Below are 26,546 nucleotides of genomic sequence, written 5' to 3'. Positions count from 1 at the left end.
TGGGGACCCACACAGGAGAGTTTGTAGGATGAAACAAAGGAACCACAGCTTCTTGGAGGCAGCCTTGACCGTCCTTCTCAAGGTCCTTCAGGGAGTCCGGTCGAAGAAGGGGCTCACCCTCACTTTGACCCCCTCCCCTGGGCGAAAATTACAGGAGGGTGGTGACTCCTCCAGAGCAGGATTCAGACACGGCGTCCCTTCTTCTCCTTTGGCCAGTTTAGTGCCTGCCTGGCTGAAGTGCTCGTCTTCCATCTTTGGTGCAAGAAAGGGGACCGTCCGGCGCCTCGGCGGTCACGCTTTGGTGCAGGTGACCGCCGAGGACGGGGTCGAGCCGGCGGAGGGGGACCTCCCTTCCTCCATCCATTTGTCCAGACTCCTCCGCCGGGCGTTCATGAAGAAGTTGCTAACGGTGGACAGCTCCAGGCCCAGCTGTTGGGCGATGGTGATCTGAAGGTCCTTGGAAGGCCTTTGGTTCTCGTGAAAAATGGCGTGGAGGGTCCGGCGCTGGATGTCCGTGAAGACCAGCCGGTGGCGCTTGGGGACGTGGTTGCGGTCAACTTTGCTTTGGTCTTGCTCTTTTCTTTTGCAGGCTGGGCGGGGAGGGGGAGATGGGCAGGTTGGAAGGACAAGAAGCCGTTAGTTACGCACCGTATAAAAACAAAAAATAAATAAATACCAATTGCTGTTCACCTTGGCAGCGGATCAGCTCTGCTCCACCCTCTGTTGCTATTATTATCCTTGGCTCTGTCACCGCCGCCATTCTGATAGACTGCCCCTCTCCGTGGAGGTTTCGTGGAACCAAAGAGGCACCCAGAGATCATCTCTCCCAGCCTTCACCCTGTCTCCTAGCTAAACTGATTTAAGATCGAGGGCAGGGTTGCCATCTGGGTTAAAGGACAGGCATGAAATTATAACATGTGCAGCCAGAGAGAATATTTCTGCGTTGGTGGGGGGGGGGATTAACGTGACTGGGCTCCGGTTAATTTTTGCAGCAGAATGTGGAGCAGCTGAGTTTGGGGTCCGATGCAAAGAGGCTACCACTTCGTGGGTATAGCATATAAGAACTTTTTTTTACTTTATTTTTCAAAACTTGAGAAGCTTGGCCCTTTAGGCAGATTTGAGGACAGCCCAAATTTCCTAGGCTGTTTAGTTGTAATTGCCAGCTGGTGAGTTTTTGACTTTCCGGAACAAAATATTGGGGCTCATTCCCTGCGTCCTGGGCTCTTTGGGGAGATGGAGAGTCAGGCAAAAGAGAGAAGGTCATTCTGTCCCCCAAACCCTCGGATTTAGGCTGTGAAAACCCGTATAATTTATAATTTTATAGGCTGGGATGTGGCGAGAACAACCCTTGAATCAACCGCAGCTTAGGGCAGACTCTGGTTGCAAGGTCTGTGTTGTGTGTGTGTGTTGCTGTTTTGCTTCCCTCCCTTGGAATCAAAAATAAAAGTTTGCTCTTTAGCCCGAGGATGACCTTAAAGCACACAACTGCACCTCTCTGTGCTTTTATGCCTTCATTTAATGGCAGGGAGGGAGGAAGAGAAAGAGGGGAGCTGGAAATTTAATGCTAAATCAATAGCTCTGGTGACTGAAATCTTCTGCCTCCTTTCTTGCTTCCCCAGCCCTTCCTCCGGCTCCTTGCAATTGTTTTCCCCAGCAAGAAACCCTTGAGGGCCTCTGGAGGCAGCCCAGCTGGCTGACCGGGCAGGGTGGCCCTGTCCTTCGCAGGGGAGCCCCAAATTCGGCTTAGGGAGAAATACACTTTTTTAACCCATCCACAATTCTCTCCCTACAGCAAATTCGGACGCTTGCAGAAGAAGATTGAGGAACAGACCCTTCTGACATGCCGGCCAGCCCCAAAGCTTGTCTCGCTACCCTATCCTGGGTGCCATTTTTAACCTTATTGACCCCGGTTCAGGGGTGCCTTTTAGAAGCCTGCTTGACGGGTTGGTAAAAGACATCAGAATAGCAGCTTTCCTGACGGAACATTTGATTAGCAGACTGGCTACCTTCTGAGAGCTTTTTCAGGAGGAAAAGCAGGTTTTCTCCAATTAACAAATACTGTGATTAATTGGATAAATGGCCTAGAGATGGAGATTCTCAGTCATCCAGGTTGTCCCAAAGGTGCTTTTTCACCAGACAACTGGACTTTCTTGTTTTTCTTTGAAGAGGTCTCGCTTCTCGTAACTAAGGAGCTTCCTCAGGTTCTGGCTGAATGGCGGAGGATGGATTTATGTTCCTTGCAGTCATCTGGTTGTTGTTACTCTCAGAGTCCTTGAGGCCGCTTGGAGGTTTTTCTTTGCCCTCAGGGTCACCTCCAAGTGGCCTCAATGACTCTCAGAGACAGTGCAAGTGACCTGATGTCTGCAAGGAATACATATCCTCCCTCCTTCCGCCATTCAGTCAGAACCTGAAGAAGCTTCCTGGATGGGAAGCAAAACGCCTTCCAAGAAAAAACAAGAAAGTCTTGTTGCCTCTTGAAAAAAGCACCTTTGGGAGTCTAGAACACTTATTCTATTCTTATGAATCAACAGATTTTAAAATGTATAATTTCTTGAATTTCCCCAAACCTTGCAACAATGACTACATATTTCTATAACACAGGTGCACTAGTATTATATGCTCCTATATCGTTCCAAAAAGACATCTACTTAATGGCTGTTTTAATTGTCTTAACTGCGGGCAGAGGAAACCTGTCCGACGATAGCCTAGGTTAGAAGGAAGTGGCTGCCCATAATCCACAGCAGAAAGGAACAGGAAAATACAGATTTTTTTACAAGTAAGAGCCACAAACACACTATAATGGATATTCCCCCCCCAAAAAAAAAAATCCTGATCTTTGCTCCTGTCTTGTGGCCGTGAAACGTGACAAGCTTGTTTTGCTCTTCAGCTCTTCCCAAATAGACCCCCCCCCACGCATATACACACACACAGAGTCTTTGCTACGCTGCTCTGGCTGCACGCTGATAGAAAATATTGATCAGATCCCAACTATATGGCTGCAAAGAACAGCCAGTTTCGCGTTAACCCTTGCAAAACGGGATTGATGGTGGGCTGGTGTTCAGAGAAGAGGGGGGAGAGCAGGATCAGGAACGGGGAGACTCCCTTCAGCTGCAGAAATTGGGGTGCAATTTCCCCCCCCCCCAATATCCCTGGGCTGGCTCTCTTTTAATGTGTTATTGGTGTCTTTCCTATTCTGGAAACATCCGATTGAGTCTCTTTCTCTCTCTGCGTGGGCCCCGACCGAATAGGTGATTGCAGAAAAGATAGAAATCTTAGCTAGGGATCCACGGCTGCTTAATTCAGAACAGAAAGTCCTGCATCATCAGCTTTTTCCTGGACTTCAGAGCTTACCTAAAATCTGGTAAATTATATATTAGGATTTTTTTTTAGCAGCCATAAGCCAAAAGGCGGTGCTAGGAAATTCTTCTACTTTCATTTAGGGATTGCTTGGACCAGTCTCTGGCCTTGCATCTTTCAACTCCTGAAGATGCATTGAGTCACCAGCACTAAAAATCAAGGTATCTCCCATTTATTAACAGTTTAGATTCATCCCTCAGGCTCCTGGCTCAGTTTTAAACTCTGTCTGGACCAGGTTTGGCTCCTCTAATTCAGTAGATGCTTTGCCCTTATTTGTGGAATGGAAATAGAGCTGAATTCTGAGTTAAAGAACAAAAAAAAAAATCACCTACAAATCAAAGCCCTTCACTCATCCCCAGCTCAGTTTGGGTTTTTTTTTAAAGGTTTTTTTTTTATGAGCAAGGTGCAGTTTGGGAATTTAAGATGATCGGTTGCTTTTTCTCCCCTTTGTGTGTGTGTGTGTGGGGGGGAAACGATTGGGCAAGCAGGGTTAAAACCTGGAAGGGGCACTTTGGGGGCCAACTGAAACCTCATCTCTTTCCCCCCCCTCCTAAAAGCCCCCCAATGTTCTGTTTGAAACGGAAAGCCGAAGAGCAGAAGGGATTCGGGGGAGTTGTCCGTTCAGTAGCTGGTGGCTGGTTGTGCCTGAGAAAAATCAATGAAGATCTTTTCACGAGAAGATCCTCTATAGGTTGAGGGACATCTAGAAGAAGGGGGGGGGGAAATCTTCCCTTCCTTCCACTTCCCCCCCCCCCCCCCCGCACGTTGCCAGGGAGAGGGGAACAAAAGAAATCCCTGGAAAGGGAGGAGGTGGTTATCATGAGCAGGGCAATTTCCATCCTCCGACTCCAAGTTGGCTTCTGCTAACCTGGCTGACCCTGGGCTGTTTGCACATTTGCAGGCTGGTTGAGAAGGTCGCCCTTGGGCCTGGATGAGCCCAGGGGTCTGGAGCAGAGTGTTTCCCTCCCACCCACCCACCGACCCCAACCCAATTCATTTCATTAATGACGCTCTTAGCCTCTTCTGAGCCTTCCTGCCCTTTGGTTACGACCCCGCCTTTTTATCCCTGGAAATTTTAAAACACTCCTTCATAGAATTGGGACTGCATAAATTAAACTCCAATCGTTCCCCAACTCATTAGCCCAAATACAAGGCCGTTTTCCCAGAAAGCAAGCCCGGTCAAAATCACGGCAAAGTAAAGTATTCGTAGCATTCACAGGTTTAAATTTCAAGAGACGATTTGAGCCATTTTAATCCGTGCAAGGTGACCTTCCCAGGCTCTGATTCTCACCCCAGAGGCTGGCTGTCTTTGGGGTGTAGGGGCGAGCAATAATTAAAAATGGAAGCAAGGGCCACTCTGGAGATTTTGGGGAGAGGCCCATTGAATTTACATTTTACGTTCAGTCCAGTGGATTGGTTTGGAAGTGGTCCCTGAGCTAACAATGCTCAGGTTTTATTGCAATGTTTTTGTGGATGCATAACAAGTGTGTGGTTGTTTTTTTCCCCCCTTCCAGATTCAGGGTTTTTGGAACAGAAAATCAGCCATGCTTGTTAGTTTACGCTGTCCGTTTCTAGAGTAAATCAAGCCCAAAGTGCTAGGCTTCCCCTCTTTCATATCGGGGACGCTGAACCCCAAAATAACCCAAGCCAAACGTGAGGATGCTCCTCTTGGAAGGAAAACAATTGAACGTAACTGCACAGCTCCCTGGATCGTGGTTTGAGCTGTATTCCAAGTTAAAAGCCTCGTCTTTCGGACTTCCATTTGACCTGCACCAGATGGTGGATCCTTCAGGGATCGTTTCAAAGCTTGAAATGAATTGTTCCCAGCGTTGGAGGAGGCAAAAGGGAGAATCAAAAGGGGGAAATGGACATTTTACATAAAAAGCAAACGTGACTTGTTGGGGGAAAGAGGCTCAAATATATCTACAATTCCCGGCGTTTTAAAACCCCGGCAGAAGTTTTGCAGAGAGAGAACTGGGCACTTTTTCAAGCAATTCCTTTTGCTTCAAAGCAGAAAAGGTTGCCTCGGTTTGCTCCCCGTTAGCCAAGGGATGCCATTACCTTAATGCAAATTTGGAAATAGATGCTACAGAAGTGAATTTTTGGGAGAGGGAAAAAAAGAGGCAAGCTTTTTTCAGAAAACACAGAAATGTTCTCAAAAGCATCTCAGGCCATTTCTTTTTTGGGAAAAGCCAGAGCGACTTAAGATTAAAACTTCCCTCATCAGAAGCCAGCTCACTGAATTCAGTGGGTCTCCCCCCAAGTCAGCCTGCTAGGAGATTCCCCCCCACCTCCCTGGGATCGATTGCTGCCAGGTCACACAACCGCACCTCTTGAATTTCAGTGGTGTGATTCCATTGCTTTTTCTAGCCCATGTTGGTGGGATTCATCGGAAGGAAATCTCTTCCCAGGGGAACTGTGGAACTCCCAGCTGCATGAAAGTGGGTGGGATTGTAATCTAGTGGACCACCTGACAGATTCTCTGTCTAGCTTTTTGCAAGGTGGTGATTCCAGTCCATGCGACGTGATCTCTGGAGAGACCACTTGGCCTGGCCTAATCTCAGGGACACGAACAGGGAAGAGCCTGGAGAAGAGGACAAACGGGGTTGGACTAGAAGACCTCCAAGGTCCCTTCCAACTCTTGTTATTCTGTTATTTTTCAAATCAGCTTTCTCTACCTTGGCCACTTTTAAGATGGACGGACTTCCAATTCCCAGAGTTCCCCTGCCAGCATGCTTGGACTTCAATTCCCAGAATTCTCTATTCAGCACAGAATTCTAGGAATTCAGTTCAAATGCACTCTTGGCTGTAAGGCTAACACTAACTAACTTGGCTCCTTCTGCTGGCCGTAAAACAATATTTCTTTTTTTTTTCTTCAAAAAAAAGAGTGTTTTTTTAAAATTTCAATTTCCCCTTTTGCAGGAACGAATCAGAGTTTTCGTAATCCTTCATCAGAGAAGAGTTGATCCTTCCTCAGTCAAGTCAACATCTCTTTGCCTGTTTTGGAAAGTTAAGGTACCTGAACCAAACGGTAGCCTAATTTTTGCCCACAAACATCCGAATAATATTTCACAGTCTTAACTTTTCCCTTCTTATATCAACAGTTAAATATCATCCTTTAGAAACGCTGCGAGAAACTTAAACCCAACAGCCTCTCCATCATTAGGAACATAAAAGGAAAAAAAAATCTTAAATATTGCTATGGAACCAAGTATCTTTGCAACACACACAGTGTAAAAAAAAAATCAGCAGAAGAAAAGCCGAAGAAACATTCGGATGGGGTGGAAAAGGATAAATTTAACGGAGGGTATTTTGGTCAGGAAAATAGATGGTGGAACAAGACAAGGAAAACCTGAACAGACACGTCTATAAATAACTCCCAGAGAAATGCTTTTCGCAGGCAGCATTAGGAGATACTTCTCTATTTCAAAAACCCCGATCAATCGAGATCCATATAACGGGAGCAAAATGCACCCAAGGAAAGGATTCCACCAGATTCAACCGTTTCAAGAAATTATCTTGAAGCCTCTTTCCCTTTAGACTTTTTTGTTTTTTTAATTCAATTTTCAAATGTAAAAAAAACAAAACAACCCAAACTCAAATCTTCCCCTCTCGTTGTTGTTTCCCCGTTTGTTAGTGAAGAAGGGGGGGGGGACTTTTTCACATAGGACCAACAGAGATGCTGGAATTGTGGCAGGGTGAGGAGACCACAATTATTATTATTTTTTGGGCCAGCTTGCAAAAAAAAAAAAAAAAAAAGCCATTGGGAATTGCCTGGGAATCGGGTGAAGTTGAATGTGAGCATGGGCGTGAAGAGGCTGACCTGAACATAAAGATACAGCACTTGTGAATGCTGAAACGTGGAAAGGCAGGCTAACAGCACCTACCCCTCCGAGCTGAAAAGCACAATTGGAGAAGTCCCTTCACCCCAGGAGGGATGGTGCTACACAAGGAGACTTTTTGATCTGGGATGGGGTCCACCTGGACAGTCCAAGGTGTTGTCGTGTTTCTGGCTGCGCAGGACGTGTTTTCCCTGACCTTGGCCGAAGGTGGCTGGACGGGGGGGGGGGGGGCTTGCGGGAGGCTGGTGTGAGCTGGCCGTGTGTGTGTGCAGAAGGGATTCACAGAAGGGGAGGACGGGTTAGAGATCTGCCCACCCCATTATAGACTTGTCCCTGACCCACAAGGTTGTGCAAAGGACAAAACTGGGTTAGGCCTTGGAGGGGACATTGGCCTAGATTTGAGCCCGGTTGCACTAATGCTGGCCGACTAATGTTGAGTATTGATCGGAGGCTGGAGGGAAACCAAATGTGGGCTTGTGTAAACCCCTGAGAAATTCAACTGGGGGGGGGCTTAAGAAATCCTTTCCTGGCCCCCCAATCCTTTGCATCGCCCTCGGTTAGAAGCACACCTAGTCCTCAACATACAGCGGTCCATTTCATGGCCGTTCGAAGTTACAACGGCATTGAAAAAAGTTAATTTTTTCACAGTTAACGGCCGTTGAAGCGTCCACCGTGGTCACGGGATCGAAATTCAGACGCTCGGCAACTGACTCGTATTTACGACGGTCGCAGCGTCCCGGGAGACGTGTGTCACGTGATTCCACTTTTGCAACCTTCTGAACAGCCAAGTCGAGAGGGAAGCACAGATCTGCTTAGCGACCAGGTTACTAACTTAACAACTGCACTTAACGGTGGGAAGAAAGGTTGTAAAACGGGGCCAAGCTCGCTTAACGGATGTCTCGCTTAGCAACAGGCTCAGTCCTGGTTGTCACTCAAGGAGTGCCTGTATTGGAGAGCAGAGTATCGCCTATTGGCTGTCGTTCGAGTGGCGCCATTGGTCTACTCAGAAGGCAGCCTTGGTGCCTGCAGTGGGCCTTACTCCTAGGGAAGCGGGTCCGGGTCCCAGGCCTCAGATACCCTCCTTGGCGCCTGACGTTCCTTGTCTTGTTCCTGCCTCCCCCTCCCCCCCAGATCTCGGCTACGGAAATAGTATCTTACCTTCTAACCTTAAAGCTGCCATCCTCTGAAATTCGGGCTCTTGAAGCCACCGCCACATTCTCTTGAAGGTCTCCCTCCCGGACTTCAGCTTGCTCCAGGGCTTGGGGTTCCTCAGGAGATCGGACAGGGTCCCCTGGGACCGGCAGAGGACCCTCTCTGCGAAGATGGCCTGCGGGATGCTGTAGCGCTTGAGCTCGGCGATGATGCGCTGGGCCACTTCCTTGGTGTTGATCTCCTCCAGCTGGCTGGAGAGGACCGTGGTCTGGGTGGCGATGGGCGGGTTGGGCCGAGCGTTCATCTCTGGCCGGGGGTGGCCGTAGCCGGTTTGACCCATGGGGTTGGGAGAGGCCATGGTGGAGTTTTGGGTGGGAGACATCTCTCTTTGGAAGTGCTGGTCCATGCGGCCAAACATGGCGGCGGAGTGGCCTTCAAAGCCGTTGCCGAGCACCATCTTCTCGTTGGCCAGGGGAGCGACCGAGTGTCCCGCGTAATTGTGCATGGGGACCAGTTGCGGACTAGGCAGCGAAGACAGGCTCTGGCCCATGCCCAGGTCCTTGTGGTGGTAGGGGCTGTAGAAATGCCCGCCGGCGCCCAGCCCTCGGTCTTCCCTCATGAGGGTGAAGCTCCCGATGACATTGCCCATCGGCAGACATTGGTGGTGATGGTGGTGGTGGTGGTTCTGGTGGTGGAACTTCTCGTGAAGGGGCTGCAGGGGAGTCAAGGTGGTGTAGCTGTTCCCTGCGCCGGAGGTGGGCGAGTCCCCGCCGAAGCCAAGTCCGGGGTGGAGGGTGGTGGCCAAGGTGTGCTCTGCCCGGTGGCATTCGCCCCCTTCCAGCACGGAGGCCACCAGCGAGGACCTCTGCAGTGCTGAGTGCAGAGGACGCGCGTCGCCCGGCATGAAGTCCTGCTCTGGAACGGCCATCTCCCCACCATTCTCCAAGCTCAGCTGGACGTTCATGGTTCCACCTCCTAGGCTGTCATCTTCTCGGTGGGGCAGTCCAGCCTGAATCGGGGTTAGATGTTGGGTGAGTGGAGGAAGAGGCCGAGAGGGAGATGTCGGCTCCGGTTGGGAAGCTAATCCGCCTTCAGTTCCTTGGGGAGGCTTTGGGGACAAAGGGAGAGAGATAAGAAAGAGAAAAAGACACCCAATCTTCCTCCTCCTCCTCCTCCTCTTCCTCGTTGTCTTTTCATGCATTGAAATTTCATCCGGCCAAATTAAACGTGCAGAGACCAAACTTCCATGTGTGCAAATGCCCTCATCAGACAGGGAAATATACCCCCTCCGTCCCCAAGACCGGTGGGCTCCAAAGACTCCTTGATCCTGCCCCTCAACCCCCGGGGTGGGGGGGTCTCCCTCTCCCCTCCCTCGCATGCCAAACATTCCCCTCCCCAGGAGAGGAGAGGAAACCTTAACGAAAGAGGCAAGAAATTTTGCTCTTTTCCTTGCCAAAGTCCAAACAGTTTCCCCTAGGCTCACAGACACCCCCACCCACCCCACACAAGAAATTCCCCACCCACCGAAAAAAGAAGGCAGCTTACCTATTGTTGGATGTTATCCTTTGAGAGGCAGGTAGGACTGTTGGATGAGAGAGGGAGGGAGGGAGGGAGGGAGGGAAGGAAGGAAGGAAAGAAAGAAAGAAAAAGAGAGGAGAAAGATTATTTTGACTCTCCGGCACCACAGCAGCCGTAGCTGCCGTGTCTCTTCCACCTGCCTCGCCGGCAGCAGCTTTGAGAAAGGGACGAAGGAGACCAACCCCAGCTCCCTCCCTGGGGGCCAGCACGAAGCAGAAAGAAGCTTGTCCCCCCTCCCAGCCCTAAAACAGTCCCACTTTTGAGACCTTCCCACCACAAGCAGCAGCAGCATCCCTGCCTCTTCCTCCCAGCAGCTGCTCATAATTTGGATTTCTTGAAGTCTGTCCAGCTTGAACTAACCTCCTCTTTGTGTGTGTGTGTGTGTGTGTGTGTGTGTGTGTGTCCCAGTGGGTCAGTCTCAGCCCTCTCCTTCCCCCCCCCCAGTGGGTCTGCTCTCCAGTCCAGCCTCCCCCCACCCCACTTCCCAACCTTGCTTCTTCCAAGCCCTAAAGGCACTGGTATTGATTCCACCAGCCTAAACCCTTTGCTCGCCTGCCTTTTTTCCACGTCACCAGCCTAAAAAATATGCCGGATTGCAATCAGGAGCCAATTGGATTTAACCCAGTCGGGCCTGGAGCCAGGGGGGTGGGTGGGAAAGGCATCAGGGGGCTGGGGCGGGGGTGGGGGGGGGAGAGAGCAAGCAGGCTGTGGTGTGTGCAAAGAAAGGGTAACAGACCTCTTTCAGATATGCCATTAGGGATCCATCATCTCTCTGGACTTGCCTTGGAAGCTTCCTCTGCCGGTCCGAAACTGGACACGGATATTAAAAAGCCCCCAAAGGTTTTTAATTGAGTGTGTGTGTGGGGGGGGGTCTTTGTAGCAGAGAAGGCAGAGGTTGACTGGGTTTTTATTAGCTATTTCGATCCATCTATCCAGATTTAGTGGGCCATTGTATCATCTTTTAAAATGTCTCCTTGCTCAGCTACACCGGTGGGATCACCTTGTGGTCTCCCATCCAAGGAGTCACCCGTTTTAGGGAAGCAGCCTCATTTTTTTCATCATGTCTGCCCTGGGGGGTGGGGTGGGGTGTTGCCTGTTGAATCCCAATTTCAATGTTAGCTTGTCCTGATCCATCCTTGCTTTTGGGAATTGGCTGCAGAGGCTAACCGTCATTCTGTTAGTTATACCTGCACTTTTTAAATTCTGAATTTCATTTATTCTGAGACTTGCACCGTTCTCCGTAGTCTCCTTCACAGCAGGCAACAATGGACGCTGAAGAAGGTTTGGAAAAAAAAGGGGGGGGGAATCAAAGACTTTTTTTTTTAAAAAAAAAAGGAACAACTGACTAATATTGATTTTATTTCTCAGGATTCTGTAGTAATTTATTTTCCTTCCCCGATTTTTATTTATTTATTTCTAGGCCATTCACCTGCGTCCCAGACTGGGTGTTGTTTGTACATAAACAGGAACTTAAGCGGAAAACATATTTAAATTGGAAAGTTTGCCTTGTTTGGTTTGGATGAAGACGGTCTGCAGGAATGATGCATCAAGAGTCAAAGAATTCAAGAAAAAACAGGCCAGTGAGAGAAATGAGAAAAACTGACATCTTCTACTTGAATTCCTACTTAAAATCACTAAGTGATTTCATGAGGGTGTTTGCGAGGGATAAAAAAGATCTTTTTTCTGAGGTCTTCTTTGTCGTGACCCTCCACAAAACCCTTGCAAACGCCTTAACAAATAATATTGCCCATTAACGTCATCAAAACTTTGTTGGACCCAGAACATCTTCCATAAACAAGATTGGCACCTACAGCCCACGACCTCTTTCCTTCCCCCCTAGCCCCAATTTTCTTGGCCCAATAATGATTCTGGCATCAAAGCTGTTTGGGACTCCCTTCTTGGTGAATGGCTACATTTCTAGATCCCCCCCCCCCAAAAGGCAGAGGAGTTGCGTAAGAAATGGGGAGACCGCCACCATCTTCCCTGTTGATAATCCCATATGGATAATTTAAGATCTGATGAACAGAAGCAGCATCTGAGAAGCCCAGGTCTTCCTTCCAATTTTTGCCAGCAACAGATCCCACACAAAGTGGATTTCAGACCTGGCTTTTTTTTTTTTTTTTTTTTTTGCAAAAGGGGTCTCTCTCTCCAACTGCTGGAGGATCTGGGCAGGATTGAGGCCTCCATGGACACTTAGAGAGGTCTAAGGCAGGTCTCTCTTAGTTTTTGGACACAGTTCAAAGGCCTGGATGTTCACAGTTAGAGAAAACAGCAGCCTCTGAAGTTCCTTGTGGCCTGCAGGTGCCCGTGGTCACACAGGTAGGCACAGGTGAGCTTGCTCACAAGTCTTTTTTTGCACTTTGTTAATTGCACAAAACTGGAAAAATGGGGTGCCACTAGAGGGGAAAGGACAGCTAGACAGTCTTTGTGAAACAAGGAGTTGGTGAGAACCCCCAGCTTTTGAGAACAAAATCATAAGGAGAACATAGCCACTTCCTTCTCAAGCTGCAGTCTGCAGGCTTACACAAAACACCGAGTCAGAATGAATTCCCCATCTCTTTTGCAAAGCTGCAGCTGTCTGTCTGAATTTCAGAACTTCTATCAAGATAGCCAATGAATAATCACTAATTTTGTCAGCTCTCCTCTTAACACCCCCTCCTTAGGAACACACAGACACACACAGACACACAGACACACACACACACACACACACACACAAAATAGCCGAACAATGGGAGGTTGGCAACTTTCTGGTTATTCAAAAACTGGGGGGCAGTTAATATTTGGTGTGATTTCATGAGGGTGTTTTGTTAAGGTCCAAGTTAATGGTTAATAATGGTTTCCAAATTAATTATGTATTTTGAGGTGGCTTAGACATGAAAAAAGGTCCTTTTTGTGTAGCCCATCGAGGTAAGCCTCTCCTTCTGAAACCCAGGTACTATCTCTGCCTTGCAAAAAAAAAAGCAGTGATTTGAGAAGGTTGGTTAAATTCTGCTCATTTTATATATTTTCAGAATTTATATGGTGCCCTCTTAAGGTGGCTCCAGCCCAGGGATGGAGTAAGTTTATGGCTATCTAGTAGCAAAAAAATACAGAAAACCACAGAAACATAATAGCTAAATCAAAGTGGAAAAACAAGCACAAACTCTTTAAATATTCATCATGTGAATTTCTGAGCCATTAAATCCTAAAAGCAGATATTTAAAAAAATCGCTTTTGGACGAGATGGGCCAAATAAAAACAATGCACAGATATCTCCTCAATTAAATTCAAATGCATTATAAAGAGAGAAATGGAGGCACTTGGAATTGCTCCAGGATTTGGTGGCGTCAACATTTGTTGATGGTTAAACTGAGGACTAGCTGCTTAACAAAGCAACACCCAGTCTAAACATGGCTATTTTTGTAACCAGCTTCCTGAGGCTTCCTCTTTGCAACTGTCCTTAGTTATATAGAAAAGCTTGTGACTAAGAGGCATTAAAGGTTAAGAGCCCTCAGCTTTGAGGCTTGTTTAGGCCCAAATCACTAAGACGTTGTGAACTCTACGTTAAAATATTGGCCAACATTCAAAGCTTGATGTTCAAGTTTTATTAATGTACCGTCACCTCACTGCCCACTTAATTATTGTTAGGTCAGCTTAGCAAGATCCTATTTGTTGAGTTAAAAGACTTTGCATATTAAACATGAACTTATTTTCTTCTAAGCTGATTCCATAGGTGGTAAAGGGTGTTGTTTCTGTGTATGTACATGTAGGGGTTAACTTCAATTTTTTTTTTTTAAAAAAAAAAGAATCTTAAGAAAGAGCATTTCACATCAGTAACCCAAATGTTGGCTCCTGATTCAGAGACCAAAGACATCCCCCTTGCTTTTCTTTCATTGCCTTCTGCATCTTTTAATTAATTTGTAAACATCTTGGCACAAGAACTATAGGAACTGAGTCTTATTCTGGCTACAGAGGATCAAAATTGAGTTCTGACTGTTGCAATATTCATTAAATATATAAAACCCTCTGTGAGCAAGGAAACTGCTGGAGCTTTTACGGAAATCTGATCAGAAGTGGAGACCCCCTTTGAATAAAAACAATAATAGTGATAAAAAGGGTGATCAGTCTGAAATGGGAAGGAAGTTGGAGGTAGAAAGTCCATTCAATTCTAAATTAACTGAGATTTTAGAAAAAAAAGGACTTTCAGGGGTGAGCAATAATTAAACACACAAGTTGGCTTTCTTTTAGAGGTCTTTTGATCACAAACGGCTCTCAACAGCTTGCTCCATGCCAATTAATCAATATTTCGCAGAAATCTGCTAGAAATTCAAGAAGAGGGAGAGAAGAAGAAGAAGAAAAAGACCTTAGAAATCTTTTTTTTCAAGTGCTGTGAAAAACATTGGGTTCCCCCCTTTTTTTTCCAAAGGAGCTGTCCGGGCATCTAGGTGCTGAAATGGCTCCGTTTGATCGCCTCTTAAAATATGTAGAATTTAATAGGAAAAAAAATAATAGAAGTCATCTCTTTCTCTGCTAGGGATCTGAATTGTCAGAACCTGAAATAAAATTCTGCAAGGATTTAAAACAAATTACAGCATATTAGAGAATATTTTTACACTTTCCTAATATGCCAACCCTAGCAAACTGACTTTTCTGCTGGAATGGAAGCAAAACGTTAATTCTCCAGTGTTAAACGCCACTCAGACAAACCCTGCTTTTCCCAAAACATTCTCCACTGTTAACTTCAACCCAAGTAGGAACTATATGTTTTTCTTGAATATACTGCCTTCTTTCAAACCAAAATAAGATTCAGTTCTACCGCTGATCACTTGCAGGAAATTCACGCAGAAAACAACAACACACACACACACAAAAACCCCTCTTTTGTTTCCATTCTTAATAAACTGCATCTCCGAAGGAAGAAGACATTAAAAAAAATTTAAAAACCCTTCCCATCTAAAAATATTCAGTTAGGAGTTTTTAAAAATCCAGATTTTTTTTTTTAAAAAAAGTTTTTGGCAGATGCCAAGAGCATCCGCTTGTTGTGAAAATCTGTGCGTTTTAGCGGTGTCTGTGTACGTTTTAGCTAGCCACCCTAAGGATTCCCCCTTGTTTATTTTCGGCGGCAGCAAACTTTACGCATAATGCTGTTAAACAACTTGTGAATAATGTTGTTGTACTCCCTATTCTGCTTTAACAATTATGGAAAAGCCTTTGATTTGGAATTGTTATGCCTTCTTTCCCCCCCCCCCATAAGTCTCTCAACACACTTGTCACATCAATGAGCTATTTTATCTACATACACCCACAGAGAAACACACACACATCTCCCCTTGGAAAGAGTTTAAAACACCATTTGGTTGATTAATTGTCTTTTATTGATCATTTTCCTATTTGGCAGAAGCCGTGGACCTTTGGCTGCATAGATTTCAATATGTTTCCTAACCTTAAAAGGTAAAAAAAAAAATACTCTTGATTTTTTTAAAAAAACAACACACAGAGAGAGAGAGAGACGCAGGAGCTGAATTTGTTTCTATTCTAGAAAGCTAAGAAATATGGATTTCCCCCCCACGCCCATCTTTCATAGTGAGGAAATAAAGACACCTTTAATGCAATACTGGAGGATGGGACCTTTTTAACAACATGGAAATTACATTATATAAATTTAATCTTTTCTCTCTTTAGGGAAGAAAAGTGAAGGGGCTCGCTAATGAAACACCAGGCAGGCAACCTTCAAACTTACCTTATTTCATTTCTGCGGCTCCTTTGAAGGTGGGGGTAGGGAATATGATTTATTATTTATTAAAATTATTAAGATGGGGTAGTCATATCTCTCTTTCTCCCCCGCCCCCCCTTTCTCAGGGATGGAGGAGTTTTGGCAAGCCCGGAGATGACAACGAAGATGTAGAGAGGAGGAGATTAAACGCCTCAATTCTTGCAAGCCTTTCTTCAGCTTAAGGTGAGGAGGAAGCTGGCAAAATTATTTTGAGGGTTATTAATATTATCTCCCGGTTTAGGAGCCTTGCCACTTCTCACCTCACTTGAGTTGCCCCCTCCCCACCAGAGAAACAACCTCAAATTTCCAGAATATCCAGAGAAAAGGATTTAAAAATTAAGGGCTCCCCCCTCCACACATGCCTGGTTATAACTCTTGTTTTGCAACATATTTATGAAGTTGTGCAAATGGTATCTATTCCCCCCCACCCCCCATTACTCGGGAGGAGCTCTGGCAAGACCTCTTTTTGAAAAGGAGACCTGTTTTGTAAAATAATAATAATAATAATAACAAAATAATAATAATAATAACAATAATAATAATAATAATAGTCAGATATAAATAAAGACAAAGAATAAACCCAGAAGGGGGGAGGGATATCCTCCGGGGCTTCCTTCGAAGTCGACGGCGGGGAGGGGGGTCTCGGTTTGCGGCTCCTGGGCCGGTGGGGTGATTTAGGAGCAATGCAGAGATGTGGGGAAAGGCCAGGAGGAGGTTCAGTCTGCGTGGAAAAATCTCTTGCGTGCTTGTATGTTTTACTTCATTCCACTGACGCAGCCGCCTCTCTCACGGAGGGGAGCCCAAGTGGCATACAAAGATTTTGTCTCTGCGCGCGCGCGCGCGCGCGCGCGTGTGTGTGTGTGTGAGAGAGAGAGAGAGAGAGAGAGAGACTCACGCGCGCACACAGACACATAGAAGTCACGCACACAAGCCCACACATACAGACATATGTGTATGTATAAATAGGTATATACACCACCCATAAATCCAGGAAGAAGCTACATAGCCCCCGTTATGTTGATCCTCATTGTAAATTCCGATTTTTTTCTCTGAGGCTGGGGGGGGGGAACGCGCGACTCTTTTGTCTCGGGGAAAAAACTTGCTGGCCCCCAAAGGCTCCCTCCACACCCCATTATAAATATATATATATATTGCGTTTCCGAGGGGGTGTGCGCGGGTGGGGGTCACTGGGAACCACCGCAGCAGGTCTCCCCTTAGGGGCCGGGGGGGGGATGCTGGAGTGGGGATGCTGGAGTGGAGGGGATGCTGGAGTGGGGGGGGCGGAGGGGGGGTGGAAAACGGGCAGGGTCTTTTTCCAACTTTCTCCCCGCGCGGGAAAGGCCCGGCTGGCCACATCTGCTTTGCCTGCGCCCGGCAGACAGGAAAGCAACAGGTGGGCAGCTTCCTCCCGCCGCTGCGGGGGATGGAGGGACGTGACGACCCCCTTCCCTCTCGCCGGCCGGGCCCCCGGGGTCTCCCCCGCAGAGGGAGCCCCGACATTTCCCGGTAATTGACAGCATTCTTTTCATAAAAAGAAGCAGGCGGGAAAGGCCCGGCTGCCCTTGCAGAAGACCTGACACTTCGCTAGGAAAGCGGCTGCAAGCCTAAGGCCGACCCCCCCCCACCTTGTCCCCCCCCCATTGACAGACTCTGCCCCGAGGGGAACGCCGGAGGACGGGGAAGCCCGGCTGACCTCAGCAGCCCCATTTGGGACCTGATCTCGGGGGTGCAGGAATCAAAGGGGGCGAATTGGGCTCCCCAGAGACTCCCCTTTCACTAGAATAATTGGATTTCTTTCTTTCTTTCTTTCTTTCTTTCTTTCTTTCTTTCTTTCTTTCTTTCTTTCTTTCTTTCTTTCTTCCTTCCTTCCTTCCTTCCTTCCTTCCTTCCTTCCTTCCTTCCTTCTCTCTCTCCCTCCCTCTGCCTTTTTCTTCCTTCTTTCCCTCCCTCCTTACCTTCCTTCCTTCCTTCCTTCCTTCCTTCCTTCCTTCCTTCCTTCCCTCAAACGGGGGGGGGGGTATGGATGTCACAGAGCTGGCCCCCTGCCTTCATTCCAACCCCGATTTTTGCCCCAAGGCTGCCTTCTCCAAAGTTGTTCCTTCCTTTTACTTTCCCCTAATTCCCCCCCCCCCCGCCTGCCCAGCTCCATTGCATTAGGAAAATGAAAAGCAAATCGCGGGCGCGGACAGGAGGGATTTTTCACGAGCCCCCCCCCTCCATTAACCTTTGAAGAACTATAAAGAGGGCTGTAAAACACACGCGCAACATACCCGCACACAGCAGCAGCCGCAACCCGGGTGGGCGAAGGGGGGAGAGAGAGAGAGAGAGAGAGAGAGAAATTTTTTAACTTGATTAACGTTATTTAAAGTATTCCCAGGAGACTGCCCCCAATGAAGTTTACTTTACAGATAAAGGGAAGCGGAAGAGAGTGAAATTGAATTAAATTCCTGTATTTGCCATTGCTTGACAGGTGGAAAGGAGAGGGCGGGGGATTGGGAAGAAAACAGCGAGAAAGAGAAAACTAGAGGAATCTGGGAATTATTCTGCATTTAAATATACCTGGATAAATAATTTGTATCTCTGCATCTTTGGGGTTTGGGGTTTTTTTTTTTCTCTGCACAAAAAAAACGTTTTGTTTTGTTTTGTTTTGTTGTTCTGCAGCTTTGGCTGAAACTGAGATATTTAATCTCAATGTCAGGAATTATTTTTTCCTTCTTTGCTTCTTCCTATTTCTAGCCTTCCCCAAACACCCCAAGATTTTTGTGGTTCCATCACCTTTTAGCAAAGCCATAAATTTTGTGGACTTGTCACTATGGACCTATAAAAATTCCATTCCTTTTTTTTTTTTACCTTTTCTTTCTCAGTTGACATTGCAAGCACTGCTTTATTATTATGTATGGTAGCAAGAAGTGTCTGTGTGTGTGAGTGTGTGTGTGTGTTTGTGTGTGTGTAAGTAAGAGTGTGTGTGTGTATTTGTGTGCACATGAGAGACCAGCCCTTATAAAACCCAAAGCCAGGTTAAATTTATTCTAGTGCATTCAGGTTTTTTTTTAAAAAAAAAAAAAACACGCATGCACTCAAATATCTAGCAGACTCTATACGCTCAATTTATTTTATTTTATTTGTAAAGATCAGGGCTCAGAGGAGGAAACCAAATTATAATCTTAAACCCAGAGCTGGAGAATGAAGACTCCTTAAATTTATAAAATTTAGTTCAGAGTAAGTATGTATAATGCATGAACAGGCAGCGATCAAAACATCTGAGTATTATTGTGAATAATTTTTCTAATTGATGCATGGAAAGGAGGAGTCAGATGGGCTTTTCAATGCAACTTGCTTTAAAATAAAAAATTCTTTGATTAACTGGCAAGCAAGGAAGTCTCTCCCCCTCCCTTCAACCCCCAATAGCTTCTTTTTCCTTTATTGATCTGTCTTTCTCTTTATTGATCGCTATATAAAAGGAATCCTAATCTTTGTCCACAAGAATCCATATTCGAGGGATTGTTAAACGCGTCTGATGCCTTTCTCTTTCTTTTCACCATCACACTGAAAACACCCCTGTATTTTTTTTTCCCCCTTGATTGGGCTCAGAAACATGGATATTGTTGTGTGTACAAGAAAGAGGCCCTCTGTTTATTTAACAAACCATACGAGAAGCAATATATTAGCATTTGAGGCTTTTTAAAAAAAGATAAATCTCTCTGGATGCATTATTCTCTTCTTTTAATTCTCCAGAGGCCAGAAGTTAAAATCTTCCTAAGGTGGCTGGTATCTTTATCAAGGAACAAAGCATTAAACAAACCTAACACGATGCAAATATTAAGACACACTTCCAAAGCAAAGAAGAAGCTAATAAAATCACACGAGATTCCAAAGAGAGTACAGTTATCTATCTGCATGCAACACTGTTTTTTTCCCTCCCTCTCTTCCAAATGCCAAATTCAAATGTGGGTATCAGAACAAAGAAACGGCCTATGTTTCAACTTGCCATAGCTGAAAACCACTTTCCTGCAATCTCCCACCTTCAATCATTAAACAACCGGCTTTTATAAAAAAAACAATCTCAAGATTCTTGTCCTTCCTGATTCCACTTGAGCTACAGGCATGGACAATAAAAATGTTACCCCGATCCTCGTTTTGAGAAAAAAAAGTTGAGGATGAAGAAGAAAGTTTAAAACAGGTTGGATGCATGGAAAGAAATTACCTTTACTCTGATACTAAAATGGTTTTTTTTATGTTCGTGTTTTGTTCTAGGCACAAGGTTCCATGCTCCTAAGAAAAATCCTGGGAAAAAAAGGCATTTCGTATCTTTGGGGGTTACGTTTTCTCCGCTTTTTGAGGAATCAAAGAGGTAATTTTAAATGCCAAGCAAGAGATACTTTTAATATTAGGAAGTTGGCTCTTCATTTCTGAAGTCTGCTTGATAGAGAGGCTTCTGCAAAGGTTTATAATTGTGGCAGGGAAAAAGGAGACCTGTCTTTCTGCGTTTCAAAGGAGATTAAAGTTGGGCCTCAGTATATCCACGGCTGGATGCAGAATGCAGCAATTATTCTCTAATTTTAGACTTCAGCTGCCTGAGAGATGGGAGGCAGAAAGAAAGTCTTCCCAAATCAAAATCAGCTCCCAAATCAGTCAGGATTGTTACCTCTCCCCCTTACCAATTGACTCTCAATCTGAAGGGATTGCGAACGCCAGGAAATTACGTGTAAAATACCCTTTGTCTTTGGTTAGGGAAGAGGCGCGCCAACACTCTCCAGCTTGGCTGCCGAAATAGAGCATCAAAGGAAATCAATGCGATGCATTTTCCATATTTTATGAGCCCTGGACAAGGGTTTTGGAGACTTCATTGTCTGAAGGCCTCTTCCACCCTTCCTTGGCTGGAGACATTGGAAAGCCAAGAGAGGTTAGAGTTGCCAAATTAAGCCAGTGTGAATCCCAACTCAACACTTTCAGATGTGTCATGCGAGTCAGAAATGGCATTTTGAGTCAAGGTGGAAATAAATCCATTTTCAGGGGCTGCAGCACCCAGCTGCTGCTGGAAAACGGACATTTCTGCTGGACCCCATCTAGCCTCGACCTCTGGATCGGAAATTTGTGGGGTTTGCACCTCCAGCCTCAAGGATGGAGATGTTTTGAAGCCAGTTTCCTGAGTTGGAACCTCCTTCAATGGCAGGTCACTTCGTCACCGTCCGCTAAAAGTTGGTAAGTTGAAAAGAAACTTGGTGGGGAAGGGATTATGAGAGGGACAATGCAGAGGGGGGGAATCATGAAACCTTTCCTGTTTGCCCTACCCCCATTTCCTGCCGGTGCCCCCTAAAAAGCTTCCCCAAGCTAGGCCTTTGCAAAGTAACAAGCCATCTTTAACTCCAAAGGGTTCAACCGTGGGGTGTCAATGGAAGCGGACTCGTGGCCGGGCTGCAAAGTTGGAAATCAGAACAAAAAAATTCATTTCACCAGCTCAGAGACCTGTGTGTGTGTGTGTGTGTTTCACATTTTCCCCGTGGCCTCTTTATCCACCCTCTTCCCATCATCCCCAGCTAGCATAGACGGGACTTTAGCCCTGAAGCCATTTTCTCTCTAGACATCACCTGTGTACTTAGTCCTTGGTTTAACAACCACAGTCGGGACCAGAATGTCTGTGACTAAACAAGCGGCCGCCGTTAAAGTGAATCATGCAGCCCACCCCTTGCATTTTCTTCTCCAGAGTTGGGAAGATCACAAAAAAGACGATCAGACGAAGCTGCAATTGTCAAAAATAGATGCTGGTCACCAGGTGCCCGAATTCTATTCATGAGGGATGCTACAACGGTCACCGTGCGAGGACCCTCCGTCCCCTTTTTTTCCCCATGGAAAAAAAGCCACAGCTTCCAGCCCCCCCCCCCCCCCGTGGTCCAGTCCATGTGTGGCTCCTATTAATGGGAAGCTGCCTAATTAATAGATTCCATCAAGAGAGGCAGGCGAAAAGGATCCGCTCGGCCCTGGGAATGCAGCGGCGTTTCCCTCCCTTCGCCCCATGATCAGCTAATGAAAACAAATCCCCCAGACCAGTTAATCTGACAATTCAATTTAATTATTCCCTAAACCAGATATGAGCATTTCCAGAGTGGAAACTGAGGAAGATTCATGGTGTCTGCCTCCCTCTCTCTCTCTCTTTTTTTTTTTCACCCTTCTCCTGAAATTCAACCCCCAAGAGACCCTTGAATTTCAGTCCGTTTCCTTCCCTTCGGGGACATCTTTTCAGAGGCCCCGGAGGAGGGGTGGCCCTCTTCAGCCCTGCTCTGACTCCGACAGGCACACAGGCCTATTCGTTTATTTTGCTTTTCACCGGCATCATTTTTCATATCGGCTGTCCTAGGGTTGACGTAGGAAAGCAGCGGAATTGAAGTTGCCTTCAGAAGTTGTAGGGACTTCATCCCTGGAGGCTTTTAAGAAGACTGGACAGCCCCTTGTCTGACATCGTATAGGGTCTCCTGCTTGAAGGGGGGGGGTTGGACTAGATGACCTCTAAGGTTCCTTCCAGATTCTATTCTATTCTATTCTGTTCGGTAATTCTATTCTATTCTATTCTATTCTATTCTATTCTATTCTATTCTATTCTTCATTATTTTATTCTATTCTTCATTATTTTATTCTATTCTTCATTATTCTATTCTATATTCAGTTTAAGAACTGAGTGCATTTAGGTCTCAGGAGACTCTGGAATATCTGACAAGTGTGCACCAAGTTCCATCTGTGCCAGCTGCCGCACCCCAAAAGTTGGGCTTTTTTGCCAGCCTCACCAGCCCTCCTCCTCCTCCTCCTCCTCCTCCTCCTCCTCCTCCTCCTCCTCCTCCTCCTCAACTTCTGGATTCCTGGACTTCACGTTTGGCACTTTCTGGGGGGGGGGCTCCTCCCACCCACCTGCCTCTCTTTCCCTCCCAAAATCCCCGCTGGGGTGACCTCTCTTCCTCCCACCTGCCGCCCAGTCAGCTGGCCTGCGATGCTGCGGTATCCAAGGCAACCACACCTGACCCCCGGCTCCGAGGACCAGCCTTATCGATTGCCAAGATAATAAATGGACAGCCGAGGCCACGGGCCCATTTCCATATCAAGCCCGGGGGAGGGGGAACTGAGTTCAGGTCCTCCCGCAGGGGAGGGAGAAGGGCTGGGCCCCATGGAGCCAGCCAGAAGATCAGTGGGTGGGGAGGTGAGGATGTTTTGCTGCACAGGGTCACCGGAGGCCATCCAGATGGGCCTACAGCCAGGCTCTCATCTGTGCCACAACGGCCTTGCGGAGCGGGCCGGTGGTTGCAGGTGTTTTGAAGACAGCTGTCTTTGTGGGCCAGGCGGAGACGGAGATTTGAGCCATAAGGGGCGAAATGTCATTTCTCCTCCTTTACAGCCCTCTCTTGGGCCATGTAACGGGTGACTAGCAGGCTCACCATTCGAATCTGGAGCCTCTGCAGACCTTTCCGTTGTCTTTCTACCCGCTCTGGGATTCCGCTAAATCTTCCAAGTCTTCTCCTTGCTGAGCCTTTCCCCCCGCCTCGCTCCCAAAGCTGCCTAGAGATCTTTGCCATCCAGTGAAACAATCAAGAGGCTAGTCCCTGCTGCAACGGCTCTACTCCGCAGGGCCGGCTGCGTAGTAGAGCATCTGCATGACAGCCCAGCCTGGAGCATTTCTTGAGCTTTGGCCTGGCGTAAGATGGGACTTGTATCCCGGGATACACGGCACTATGTTGGTTTAATCCAAACCACAATGGTTTATGGGAGGCTGTGGCTTAGTCTGCTGACGGGGAGCCCTCCTTTCGAGGGGCTGGGTGCTGGATAATCTGCTTTCCCAGATTTATTTCAAGTTCGAAGAGGAGAAGGAGATCGTCCAAGGCGGCAGGCAGGCCCTCTGTGGTGCATTTCTTGGGTATCTTTTGAAAAATGCAGCACCTTGAAGTCTGAGGCTCGGATCGATGCCTCTGCCAGTGATCTATGCGTCTTTCCCCGTCAGCTCTCCATCTCCCCCCCCTCTCTGGCGGCCAGGAAGATGGGGAGGGTCATCCGCTTCCTGCAGCCCCCCCCCAAACCGTCTTTTGTCCTCCGCTTTCCAGAAGCCGCCTTTGCAAAGGGCCATTTCTCCTGCTGGTTTGTGAGTGGGGGGGGGCTCACAAGGCTGCTTCCACCCCACCCCACCCGATTCTTTTTTGTTTTTTAAATTGCACTGTTGTTTACTTCTGGGTCAAAGGGGCTGGGATGAGCCAGTGGTGGAAGCTTGGGGCTTCCCGGAACAGCCGGAAGAATTTTCTCGTGGTGGGGGGGCAACGAAGAGAAAATGGAGAACTCCTCCTCCTCCTCTTGTTTTAATTCTAACTTCCTCCAGGTTTTTCCATTCCAGGGTTTAATCCAGCGGGCTGAAGATTTGCAGGGGGCAAATAATGCCGGAGCCCAGTTTCTGCGGTCAAGGAAACTGGACCCCCCCCAAAAGTCTTGTTCGGGGTATTTTGTTTCTACATAACCCCCCCCACATCTCCCCACTGGGCGAGGAGCCAGCCCTGTGCCTTTAAGGCTCCTGATCGATCCGCAGAGTGACCTCTGGGGCTGTCCGAGGGGTTAAAGGTCAGCGGTCCCATCCAGGCCTCAGGGACTGGCCGAGGGGCTAATTAGAGTCCAGCCAGGAGGGGGTCAGAGAGGCCAGGCAGCCCATCTGTGCCCAGCCAAGTTTGGGGAGCCCCTGCACCCCAAAGGTCCTCCAGGTCACTTCTCCCTCCTGACCTGAGATCTTCGCTCAAGGGGCTGAAGGGGGTCCTCAAATTACGACCACATGTTGTTAAGTGAGACCTTGGCTAAATCAGCTTTGCCCCACTTTACCACCTTTCTTGCCACTGTCGTTAAGCAAATCCTATGGCTGGTAACTTAGCAGCACGGTCATTAAGCGAGTCTAGCCCCTCCCGGGTCGACTTTGCTTGTCGGAAGGTCCCAAAATGGATCACGTGACCCCCTTCCTGGGACCCTGCGACCGTCGTAAATACGAGTCAGGTGCCATCTGAATTTGGATCACATGACCGCAGGGAGGCTGCGACGGTCATTAAGTGTGGAAAACAGCCCCGAGTCCCCTTTTTTTCCAGTGCCGTCGTAACTGTGAACAGTCACGAAATGAACTGTCGCAAACCGAGGACTCGTGGTAACATTATGCCTTCCCCTCCATGGCCGGCCATCCTGCCGTCTTTTCCTCAGCACATCTACCTTCCAAGGGACTAGGAACTTGAAAACCTCTCCGGGCGCTCCACTTCTGCTGCTGACTTTGGTTGCAAAAGGGAGCAGGTGAAAAACAAAAAAAAATCCAGTCCTGGCTTCCCTGCCCTTTTGGTTAACCCCCCCCCCAACAGGACTGGGGGGGGAGGGAAGTGGGGAAGAGAGCGGCTCTAAAAGAGGAGAAGGCAAAAGGAAGACTCGTCCGGAATAAACAGGGCCCAATATTGATTTAGGCCTATGGTTAGAGAGGAGGAATTGCAACCGGGCGCTGCGTGGACAGCCGGCTTCGGCTGCGCTGATCAATAGCCCAATACATCAGGCGTAACCATGGAAACCCTGGGTTGCAAATGATGGGGTGTGGGCCGCGGAGGTGAGTGAAATGCGCCGGGGGAAGGCGGAGGAGGGCTGAGGGGCTGGAGACAAGGAGGCCTCTTATCTGGGGAGAAGCCCTCCTCCAACCGCAGGGGGGGGGCATTGCAGCCCCCACTGCTTAGAAATAAATAAAACTCTGGCCTTTCTCCCCCCCTCCCTCCCCCCCCACTGCAAGCAGAAGACAGAGCAAGACAGTTTTCCATTAGGCGGCCAAGTTGCCCCTTTCCGGGTTTCACAGCACGCTTCGCGGCACAGGCGTTCTGTGAACTTGGGAGGCTTGCACACTTTGAGCTGGTGGGTGCTGGAGAAGATGAGCAGATGCAGACAGCCGATTGGCGGCTCTGGAACCGCCCTGGGCTTTGAGAGTCAAAAGGGAGACGGGTTGAGCAGGGGCCGGTCTAGATATTAGGGACTACAGCTCCCAGCATCCTCTCTTGCAACCTGGTGGGTGGTGGGAGGGGGTCCCCCAGTGGCCAGGCGCAACAGCCTCCTTTGGAAAAGGTGTTGTCCCCAAGACGCTCCAAGGGGGCTTAGAAGGATCGTCCTCTCGGGCACCACGCAAAAACCAGGAAAGTCTCCTTTTTGGCCATGGATTAAACACAAGCAGCTTTTTCTCATTTATCTGCAAAACCAGAGGCTGGCACTGCCAGGGCCCCACGGCCTAAAGAGGCCACAACTTGAAATGACAAACACACCACCTCAAAATTGTGCCCACGAGGCTAAGTCGATTACAAGTTTGCAGAGGGCATCTCTCGCCCCCTGGCTAGGAAGCCATCGGCTCTCGGATTCCTGCCCTTTTTATTTTTAACCTATTGATTTATATTTATTTCTAAAATTCGTTTTATTTTATCGGCCAATGAGATTTGCGTGCTGCCCGTCTCATCTGCTTTTGGAGCCGGGCAGCCAGCTGGGTCCGTAAACCTGCCAGGTGGGACCCTCCGCTTAGCCACCCTTCTGCCTTGCACCACCAAGGTGCCCCTCCTGGCTGTGCCCAGAATGGCCCGGATTACCGGGCCTGTGCATGGTGGCCCAGCTGCTGCCAGGGGAAAGGAGCATGGGTCCCTCGACTCACCCCTGAAGCAGCCTCTGTGATGCCAGTCCTGGAGGGGGCACTTCGGTAGCGGAGTCTCCAGCTTAAGTGTGATGCCCCTGGGCCGAGTGGTCTTCCCCAGGCCCGATACGAGGCCGGCCTGTCCCTTGGATGCCACGGGAGTCAAAAAAGGCCCTAAAAACCACAGTCGAATGTGGCACAGGCTCCTACGCGTGCG

The 26,546-nt window shown here is 47.9% G+C and overlaps 1 protein-coding gene and 1 long non-coding RNA gene across 3 annotated transcripts; one reads left to right on the top strand and one right to left on the bottom strand.

Moving 5' to 3' along the window:
* LOC120317007 (hepatocyte nuclear factor 6-like) lies at positions 1 to 26,546 on the bottom strand. 2 transcript variants are annotated; one of them, XM_039363226.1, is made up of 4 exons: positions 26,351 to 26,546; positions 9,897 to 9,933; positions 8,358 to 9,459; positions 1 to 590 (listed from the first exon to the last, which is right to left on the bottom strand). In XM_039363226.1, exons 3-4 carry the CDS (start codon positions 9,313 to 9,315, stop codon positions 292 to 294), a joined length of 1,257 nt encoding a protein of 418 aa, XP_039219160.1. In that variant the 5' UTR covers positions 9,316 to 9,459; positions 9,897 to 9,933; positions 26,351 to 26,546; the 3' UTR covers positions 1 to 291. The 2 variants fall into 2 exon arrangements, with proteins under 2 accessions (XP_039219160.1, XP_039219159.1); XM_039363225.1 differs by lacking the exon at positions 26,351 to 26,546 and adding an exon at positions 10,204 to 10,345.
* LOC120317011 lies at positions 15,488 to 20,872 on the top strand. Its single transcript, XR_005559114.1, has 3 exons — positions 15,488 to 15,867; positions 19,939 to 20,035; positions 20,698 to 20,872. It is a non-coding gene; the product is annotated as an uncharacterized LOC120317011 (long non-coding RNA).

Source organism: Crotalus tigris, unplaced genomic scaffold (genome assembly GCF_016545835.1).
Source record: "Crotalus tigris isolate CLP2741 ecotype Arizona unplaced genomic scaffold, ASM1654583v1 scf7180000019553.37968852642:3898890, whole genome shotgun sequence".
Classification (NCBI taxonomy): Eukaryota; Metazoa; Chordata; class Lepidosauria; order Squamata; family Viperidae; genus Crotalus; species Crotalus tigris.
The sequence above is the reverse complement of the archived record's forward strand: the minus strand, read 5'-3'. Positions and strand labels throughout refer to the sequence as shown.

What these genes read in the sequence shown, in the direction of transcription:
- LOC120317007 (XM_039363226.1), bottom strand. Translation starts at nt 9,315, where the DNA reads ATGAACGTCCAGCTGAGCTTGGAGAATGGTGGGGAGATGGCCGTTCCA. An exon ending in GGCAGCTTTAAGGTTAGAAG is followed by an intron (nt 591 to 8,357) that starts GTAAGATACTAT and finishes CTCCCCGCCCAG; the next exon opens with CCTGCAAAAGAAAAGAGCAA.